The sequence below is a fragment of the Varanus komodoensis genome, unplaced genomic scaffold (genome assembly GCF_004798865.1).
Source record: "Varanus komodoensis strain SLA01 unplaced genomic scaffold, ASM479886v1 scaffold21, whole genome shotgun sequence".
Taxonomy (NCBI): Eukaryota; Metazoa; Chordata; class Lepidosauria; order Squamata; family Varanidae; genus Varanus; species Varanus komodoensis.
In genome coordinates this window covers 4,632,837-4,642,909 of record NW_025335589.1, presented here as the reverse complement: position 1 = coordinate 4,642,909, position 10,073 = coordinate 4,632,837, and the positions used below count along the sequence as shown (strand labels likewise).

Below are 10,073 nucleotides of genomic sequence, written 5' to 3'. Positions count from 1 at the left end.
AGGGGAGGGGAGGGGAGGAACTAAGCTCTGCAGAACCTTGAGTTTCTCTAGCCCTGATCCTGCCCACCCTCCAGCAGTGCAACCGTCTAGATGGGCTCAAATGCCCATCTAGAGGGAAAAACAACATCAAGGATGGACAAATGAAAATTCTGCTCTGCTGGACGTGTACTGGCAGAGCTTTGGATGTTCAAAGCACTCTGATACTGGAATGTTCCTTCAAAAGGCCTGAGAGGCACCTTTTAGAGCATTTTTAAACATTTCAGTAATTATGCATTTCACTATTTGGTCCCTGCACTGTGGTTTTATCCATTACACCTGATAGTGTGCTCTGTGCTTTATCGGCATATAAATTAGCTTTATGTTGCTGATTTTATTCGCTTTGATTATTATTTAAATAGGAAAATCCCTAAAGAATTTTATTTTAATGAAGCATTTAATAAATTTAATGCACAAATAGATGTTGTTTAGTGTTTTACAGCTTTTATTCTAAAGGCTGCTGTTTCATTTTATTGTATGGCTTTGTGCCTCTGCTCTTCAGGTTTTATTTGATTTTTTATTGTTCTTCAATGCTTCATGGAGGGTAAAATTTTATAAATGTAATAAAGAAAGAAAATTAAGTTGCATGTACCATCAAGACAGAGGCACAAAACAGAGCTCTCTTGTATCTTAAGGCATAAGGAGACAACATTAGTACGTACAGGGCCACTGCAAGGGCAGTACTTCCCTACTCTAAATGCTGTGGATTTCTATATTGCATTTATTTTTAAGGATGATATCTAGAGTAGCTATGAAGCACAAAAAGCATCAAAATTAGCTTTTTTTTTTTTTAAGTCAGTTTTCTCCCATTTGGTGCTATGGAGAACTAAAAGAGACAAAAATATTTCAAAATCTTCTCCTTAGACACCAGTTGCTTTGTTTTTTTAATAGAGTTGGGGAGGGGCACCGGACTACACTCAGTTCACAAGCCACATGCTATCAACCTCTGTGGTAAGGGGATAGTTCACACAAAGGTGCTCAGCCCACAATTGAATAGATTGCCCCCTCAGAATTTGAAGGTATTTATTTTGTGATGTGCTGTTGCCTGTAAGTTTCTCTCAGCCAATATGCTTGCTGCTTGAAAAGATAACTTTACTGTTTTCAAAGGAAACTGAGCCTGATTTTGATAACTGCGCAGTATGCATTGAGGGCTACAAACCAAATGATGTTGTCAGGATCTTGCCCTGCCGGTGAGTTACTATAATATTCGGTCAGAAGACTATAATTCTTGCCTTTTGATTTTGTTTAATAACAGTAATTTATTGCATTCTCACAGGTCAAAATATTTGATTGCATTCTCACAGGTCAAAATATTTCTTTGTTATCTGTTAAGATTAAACCATGCTACAACTACAAGGTGCAGAAAAGAGCAAGTAAAATGATCAAGTGGCAGAGCAATTCTCTAACGAGGAACATTATGGCATTTGGGGCACTTTAGGAAAGAGGCAAGCAAAGGAAGAAACATTCTCCAAGTGTATAAAATTGTGCTTGTTGTGGAAAAAATAATGCTAAAACCTGAGGTCATCCGGTGAAGCTAAATGGTCGAAGATTGGGGACCTTAAAATTGTTTCTTCACATATTCAGTTCTTCACTGTGGAATTTACTGCTAGAAGATGTAGTGAAGGATACCAAGTTTGACAGCTGGGATTAGACAAATTGAAGGAGGATACTACTATCCATGGCACTAGTTATGATGGGTATTGTAGTATGCCTCTCAATTACCAGTGGCTAAGGAACACAAGCAGGAAAATCCTATTGTGCTCATGCCCTATTTGTGGGCTTCTGATAAACATCTGGTTGGCCACTGTGGGAAGAAAATGCAGGACTAAGTAGTCCTGTGCTCTGATCTAGTATAAATCTTCTTATGTTCTTAATTGCAGTGGCTTATGTTGGGGCACTGGGACTGCAAAAACCAAATCCATTGAGGCTTATAATTGTTCAATGATAAATTCACTGATCAACATATTTATCAATTTTGGTAGAGATCACCAAATTGTCTGTTCATAACACTAACAGAAATGTGTTCAAAAAGCATGTATTAGAAAGGTGTAAAAGTGCATATATTTTTCCTACTATATATCCATGTGCAGTTTTCCCTAACTTACATGTGTTTGTATGGTTTTTTAATGTGAAAAATGAATCAGAGAAATGCAAAGACTGAAGTTCTTTTCCAGATTCCATATTAGTTTGTGAAGTGCAAAATATGTTGGTCTGTATTAGAATATGAACAAAACAAATTCCCCCCCAAGCATATTCTTCGGATGAATTCTTCTCATCTGTCTTTACCACTGAAGACACAGAACAAATACCTGTGCCTGAGCATACCTTTTCAGGAAAGAAGTCATAGGCCAATAGTAGGAATAAAGGGATTGTTTAACTTAGAAAAAAGGGTGAGCAAAGTGAGACATAATAGAGGTATTCAAAAATATGCATAGTGTTGACAAAGTGGAGTGGACTAGAACCAGATTTATCCCACGAAGCTGATTGGTGAGAGATTCAGGACAGATTAAAAGAAGTGCATCTTCACACAGTGCTCAGTTAAACTATGGAATTCACTTCTAGGATGTATAGTAGTGGCTACCAATAGGTATGGGTTTAAAAGAATATTGGACAAATTTATGGGGAAGGCTATCAGTGGCCACTAGTCGCATCACCTGAATGATGCTCGAAGTATCAGAGGCAGTATGACTATGCATATCAGTTATTGAGGATGCAGGTGGGACAGTGCTATCAACCTCATGTCTTACTTGTGATTGATCGCTGTATGAATTCTGATTCTGGATTAGATGAACTTTTCTTATGTTCTATTAATCACCTGAAAGTAAAACCAATTTAATTGCAGTTTCTTAGATAGCATATATAGTATTGGGATTATAATTTCCCATAAGTAAACCAAATTAAATTATTATAGTTTCACAAAGCCTAATTGTAGATATCATCTGATAAATTGCATATGTCCTTTTCCCAGGTTCAGATGCAAACTTGCCCACCCTGTTTGCTAAAGGACTGTGCACAAACAGATCTATGTAGACTTGTCAGGAACTGCTAGAACCAGGTGTGGCTATGAGGTGTGGTGAACCACTACACTGCAGATGACAGCTTCTTCATAAACTAACTTAGGTTCTGGATTGACTCTGCCTATACAAGCTTGTTATTGTATCTTCCTTGGCAGGAGTAACTGCAAAAAGATTTTGTGCTCCAGTTGAGCAACAGGTCTTCCTGAGCCCTGGCATGCTCTCATATCCTTGGTTATTCTTCAGTCCTGACTATTAACTGGTTTCACTGTTCTCGATTTCAAGTTGATTTCAAGTCTCTGTTCTTGATTTCATACCACTGGCTTTGCCCAGACCTGACAGCACTGCAAATAGGACAATTAATGTTCATTATTCCATTCTTCACTGTACATACATATGTTGATAGCTTTTATGTGCACAGAGTTCTTGTCCACATGGCCCACATAAATAACTAGTGGGTGAACTGTTACAGAAGAGTTCTCAGGCTTGTGAACCAGGTCCATTTTGAGCCTAAAAGCTATAAAGCAGACTTTATACATCTAAGTTGTAAAAATGTTTTTTGTAGTTACTCTGATGTAAATAAACCATATCATTAAGTCACAAGATAAAGGTTTGGTAGGCTATGGTCTTTTCCTTTTATCTTAATCTCTTTTCGTTTTATTTCTGAAAGAGCACAAGATATGATCTTGACAGCTGCTGAGTTGGAGTAACTCAGAATGTGTAGTCTTTTTGAAACTAAGGATCTTTGCAACAGCCAAATAAGGATGTAACATTTGAGCATTCCAAACTACCACTGGTTGCAAGATATTTGTGAGATATTCTTCTGTGTCCTAATACAGTTTGTCATGCTTGACCTTAAAACTAAGAGATCATACTTTCTAGTATGATTTCATATATTGCACCTCATATGCATTCTTGCTCACAAATGAATTGTAGGTGTGTGGGCATTCTTTAAAGTGTGTTTTCTGTTTGGGTTTTCTTGTGAATTTACACTGGTTATGAAAAGTTGCAGAAGAATTTTAAATGTTCATTTTAACAGTGTCTGCCTTCGTAAGATACAATCATGGTCAAGGATTGATCTTGCTCATGTGTTCACAAGCCTTCAGGCATTGCAACAGCACCATGGAATATTAGAGGCCTGTTTGGGGACTTGAGTCGAGCAACTCACTCCCAAGTCCAACACAAGTCACGTTAGTGACGCAACTGGGGAGCAACAAGCAAGTGACTTGACTGAACTTGCGATTTCTGTGTTTTTTATGACCAAGTTGCTTCCAGGTCTTACTGTGAGCCGGATATCCTGAAAGCCTGGCCTGAGCACAGCAGAGACGGTGGGAGGCAAGGAGAGTCAAGGGGGAAGGTGCAGAATAGGGTGGAGGGGATTGCAATTGGGGAAGGCAAGGCTCCAGCTCTACTTTTTGGCATGAGGAGGTAGTGGGAAGGAGAGACTTTCAAGGGTTTGGGGGCAGGATCAGGATTTTATTTGTTTGTTTAAATAAATCCTGGTTAAAGTAAAGGACTTCACTGAGAGAAGTACAGATGGGAACATTGGGGATATATTTACAAGTCTCCCGTTCCCCCATGCACACCCCACCACCTCCCTTTTTTCTGTTCAAGTTGGCTCTTGGGACTTGAGAAAAGACTTGAGACTCAGCTCAAAAATTTCTTGCAATGACTTAAGACTCAACTTGGACTTGAAAGTAAAGACTTCACTTGAAACATGGAGTAAAGGACTTGAACAGATCGCAGCTAGAGCCGCACTTGCTATAACATCTGTACTAGTCTTCTCCAACCTGGTGCCATCCAGATTGTTTGTAACTGAAGTCCCATGAGCTGCAGCCAGTGTAGCCAGGAAAGTGGGAATTGTAATAAAAACTTCTTGACAGAACCAGTTTGGGAAATGTTGCAGTAGTTTAACCTTTGGAATTGTAAATCCAGACTCCATTGCCCAAAATGTATTTAGTATAGACCTTCATTCATGTGTTTTTTCTCCTGACAAACCTCTTTCCAGTGCGGATAAATGTTTACTTATATAGTTTGTATGCTGCAAGACACTTCTGAGCTTTTTCAAAATAGATTATCTCACCAGCAACTTTGGGAATTAAGAATATTCAAAACTTACAGAGAGAGAGAAAACTAAATATAATTTTCTCCCTTTTGTAGGCATCTCTTTCACAAGTCTTGTGTTGATCCATGGCTGCTAGACCATCGCACCTGCCCTATGTGTAAAATGAACATCTTAAAAGCACTAGGGATTCCGGTAAGCATGTCATATGGCAGACTACTTAAAATGGTCTTTTTGTGATTGCCTAACTGCACCTGTGTAATGATGAAGTAAGTATCTGAATACCCTGCTTAGTAAGATCTTTGCTGAATAATTTGACTGGGTATTCCAAGACCCCTTTTCCTTCACAAGAACTTTGAAAAGAATAGAGGCTACTTTTTATATGTTACATTCTTCACATAAGCCATATGCTATTGTTTAATGTAATTTCTTTATTAAAGCCATGTACTATGATCTATTGAAGCAGGTGCAGAAAACTAAGCATGACATCTAACAGATACTGAAATTTTAAAGTTTAAAAAATCCTCCTCCACTAGACCTCATTAATTGGCCAACAGCAAACTCAAAGTCCCCCACAACAAATTTCCCCTTTTCAATTCTTTGGCCTCTTTTTTCACCTTGAGAGCTATCATTCCCAGAAGGAGAGCATTGGCTTGCTATCACCTGTTTCTATAGTTTCCTTACACAATATATTTCTTTAATCTTTTACCTAGCACATCACACACATAGCTTTCCCTAATCTACAAATTATGGAATGTTCCAGTATATGAGTAACTTAGATGCTCACATGCCCTGAATAGTTGTGTTGCTCTCATTTGCTTAATGTACAGGTAGCCCAAACAGCCAGTTGGAAAGAAGTCACTCAAAGGCAAGAACCACTCAGAATTCAGATAAGGAAATGTATGCCCATTCTTTCTCTTAATGAGAAGCAAAAAGGTCTAGGCTTGGGTCTGTTGCCAAGTTTCCATCGAAGTCAAAAGTTTAAGCCTAGAAAACTCAGGTGGGGGGTGAGTGTGTGCACGCACGTGTGTGTAAAAAACATCAAATGCTAAAAGGGATACAAAGATGCAGCTTCAAATTGTCTAACTTCTTTTTGCCAAGCACTCTTTGGCTTCTGTTATTGCTGTAGCTATTGTTCTAGAGAAAGACATTTTGGCATTAAAAGAGAGAGTTGATCTATTTCTGGCAAAGCAGAAAATACTAGCTCAAAATGAGGAGAAAACATCCTTGCAACAAGAATGAGAACCATACTATCAGAAGCAATATATACCAAAATGTCATGAGCAATTTTGTACAAAAGTAAAGGGCTATATGTGGATTCAAAAGAGCAGTTCTGTATTTTGGAAGTCAGATCTCACCTCTTCCTTGTATAGGTTACATACATTGGAGCAAAAATCCCAACTTGAAATATAAACTGATGGTAGCTGAGCTAACAGTATCTGATCAAGAAATGGATCTTGGGGCTGTGGTTGACAGCTTGATGAAAATGTCAACCCAGTGTGCAGCTGTTATGGAAAAGGCAAACTCCATGTTAGGTATAATTAGGAAAGGGTGATGTGACTGCACTTAGAATATCATGTATAGTTTGGTTGCCATAACATGAAAAAGGACATTAGTAAGTTGGGAAACAGGCAACTAAAATGATCAAAGAGTCCAAGCAACTCCACTATGAGAAACAGTTACAACCACAAGGACTGGTTAGCTTAGAAAAACAATGAGTAAGAGGAGACATGATGCAGGTGTTCAGAATTATGCATGGTATGGAGGAAGTGAAGACAAAGGCATTTTTAACCTTCCCCATAATACTAGAACCAAGGGTCATCACATGAAGTCAATTGGTGGGAGATTGAGGGCAGATGAATGCTTCTTCATACAGTACAGGACCATAGGAAGTCATGATGGCTACCAGTTTGGTCAGCTTTAATGGGATTGGACAAATTCAGAGAAGGGTATCAGTGGCTACTAGCCTTGATGGCTATGTTAAAATGCATTTATCATGTTATTGCTTTATTATGTAATTTGCAGTTTTACAAAATGTTGCAAGTGCTGTTTGCGTAGTTAAAAGATTTCTCTTGACTTCATTCACACACCCACACACACCCATGAGAATTCCTTCTGAAGCCCTGAAAAGATATCATCTGATAAGACATCCAGACTCTTACTGGGAAGAAATGACCATATCAACTATTACTTCCAAACGCTGACCATGCATGAGTTCTGAAAGATGTGGAATATATTGTCCCGGTTGTACACACTTTAGATGAAAAGTGTGGTGAAGGCATTCCCAAAACAGAGTTGCTGTTTTGGAAGAGTTGGTATTTAAGGGCTATGTACAAACAGCAGGTGCCGAAATTGGAGTAAGAAGCCTCTCAAAGTGGCTATTTCCACTCGGAAGAATATACAAACTAATGCTGATTTTAAAAGGGATTTTTAATTGCTTTTATTGTAAAACTGTCCCGAGACTCTTGTAGTGGATGGTATATACAAGCTTTAAGTAAATAAATAATAAAAAGGGAAATCAACATATATACTTGAAGATCTATAATTAGGTAAGATATGAAACTGTAACTAAAGCTATGGGAGCAAACCTTTTCTTTCTGTAATTCAAATCTGAACACTTCTGGTCAGAATCTTTCTTTCAATTTTTCATGAGTTTCTTCTTTCTTACTCCCATTAGCCAAATGCAGATTGTGTAGATGACATCCCTCCAGATTTTGAAGCTTCTATAGGAGGGCCACCTTCCAATCAGATTACAGGAGCTAGTGACATAACTGTGAATGAAAGTTCGGTAGCATTGGATCCTCCTGTCCGGACAGTTGGAGTATTACAAGTCATCCAGGATGCAGATCCTCTTCCACAACCTGGAGAAAGTAATCTTACCACAAGCAGTAAGTCCCAGTTTCTTACCCTAGTGCCTTAGAATGAATGTTATAAATGTGATTCATAAAGCATCTATAGTTGTTTTGAAGTATTTTCAATATCAGTATGGGAATTGCAGTTGGAATTCAACTGGAAACAATTCAGCATAACAGGATTTCTCATTATGAAGTTCACTAAAGCTTCCCAAATACAATCTGGAATTCATTCTAAATAGTATCTGATTGCTTACATGGCATCATAGCATAATCATGCTCCCTAAAGGATCCCCAATTGGGTGGGAGCAGACTGTGATAAAGAATAAAATTATTCTTAAGGAGAAGGGACTCGGGACAAAGGGGTTTTGTGCTTTTGAAAATGCTGTTTTTCATGCAGAAATGTTAACTACTGAATATTCAGTCTGATTTTTGTTTATAAGCCATCTTGTGCATATGCAAAGACCTCCTGCATCAAATGGGTATGAGCCATTCATAGAAATTTAAAGGTCATTTTGAGGGTGTTAGGTGGGAACCTTCTCCTGGGAAATGTTTGTTGCTGTCTAATCCTTAAATTGTGAGTCCTTTGGATTATATCCTCTCTTCTTTAGGGTAGGTGTAAAGCCAAGTACAGATATGTCTATGGTTTTCAGATTATAAGTACAGTTTGCATTTGCCTTCCTGTTAGCTCCAGTCCCACAGAAGTCTTGCTCTTCCAACCTTGCTTTGCATTTGTTCTTTTATAGACCAGTTTTATGTACCACAAGGGGACACAGTAGAATTGAATTTTTCAAGCCAGAAGAGCTGGCTTCAAATTCAGCAAGTGCTTCAGAGTCTTAAATTTGCTGCCACAGCATACTTGAGTGGCCTCCAGATTTTACAATTAAAAACTGTTATTACAGCAGCCACAGCAACCTCCCATTTTATTAATTATAATTTTTACCAGAAAAATTTAAAAAAACCCGCAAGAATCACAAGGCAGCAGATCAATAGAAAAGATAAAAAGATTTCCCCACACAGCAAAACTACAGTAACCTCATGAATTAAGAGCAAAAGATAATTGAATTAATTTCTTGGTTGTCATTTGCTGAACAGATGAAACCAATAATAATTAGAAAAGTTCTTAGTACAGCAGAAATGGAAAGAGAGGTAATTACCTATCAGCTTTAGAAAATTCTACAATACCACTGTAATTCTAAGCAAACCTGCACATAATGATTGGTCTTATAAGGCTTGGTTAATTTCAGCACTCACAACAAATACACAGTTCTTTCCAATATCTGTTTAAACAACCATTCTATGTTTTCTGTCCTCCCTTAACAGATGCAGACAACAACTTATCCTTTTTGTCCACCCATTGCTGTTCTTTGACATGCATTCCTAGAAACAGGAATACTGAAATCAGTATTATGTAGTAGTTTTATATGTATTGTATTTTTACAGTATATCACAGAAGTGAGTACACCCTGCACATTTTGTAAATATTTTATTATATCTTTTCATGTGACAACACTGAAGAAATGACACTTTGGTACAAAGTGTAAAGTAAAGTAGTGAGTATACAGCTTGTATAACAGTGTAAATTTGCTGTCCCCTCAAAATAACTCAACACACAGCCATTAATGTCTAAACCGCTGGCAACAAAAGTGAGTACACCCCTAAGTGAAACTGTCCAAATTGGGCATTATTAGCCATTTTCCCTCCCCGGGGTCATGTGACTCATTAGTGTTACAAAGTCTCAGGTGTGAATGGGGAGCAGGTGTGTTAAATTTGGTGTTATCGCTCTCACTCTCTCATACTGGTCACTGGAAGTTCAACATGGCACCTCATGGCAAAGAACTCTCTGAGGATCTGAAAAAAAGAATTGTTGCTCTACATAAAGATGGCCTAGGCTCTAAGAAGATTCCCAAGACCCTGAAACTGAGCTGCAGCACGGTGGCCAAGACCATACAGCAGTTTAACAGGACAGGTTCCACTCAGAACAGGCCTCGCCATGGTTGACCAAAGAAGTTGAGTGCAGGTGCTGAGCGTCATATCCAGAGGCTGGCTTTGGGAAATAGACGTATGAGTGCTGCCAGCATTGCTGCAGAGGTTGAAGGGGTCTTGGCA

At 38.4% G+C, this 10,073-nt stretch overlaps 1 protein-coding gene across 1 annotated transcript in view; it reads left to right on the top strand.

Moving 5' to 3' along the window:
- Positions 1–10,073, top strand: part of RNF150 (ring finger protein 150) — a 104,312-nt gene that overhangs the window by 73,662 nt on the left and 20,577 nt on the right. Inside the window, exons 4-6 of the mRNA XM_044430817.1 lie at positions 1,144–1,226; positions 5,211–5,307; positions 7,790–8,000. Coding sequence (XP_044286752.1) covers positions 1,144–1,226; positions 5,211–5,307; positions 7,790–8,000 — 391 coding nt within the window. The remainder of the gene's footprint in view (positions 1–1,143; positions 1,227–5,210; positions 5,308–7,789; positions 8,001–10,073) is intronic.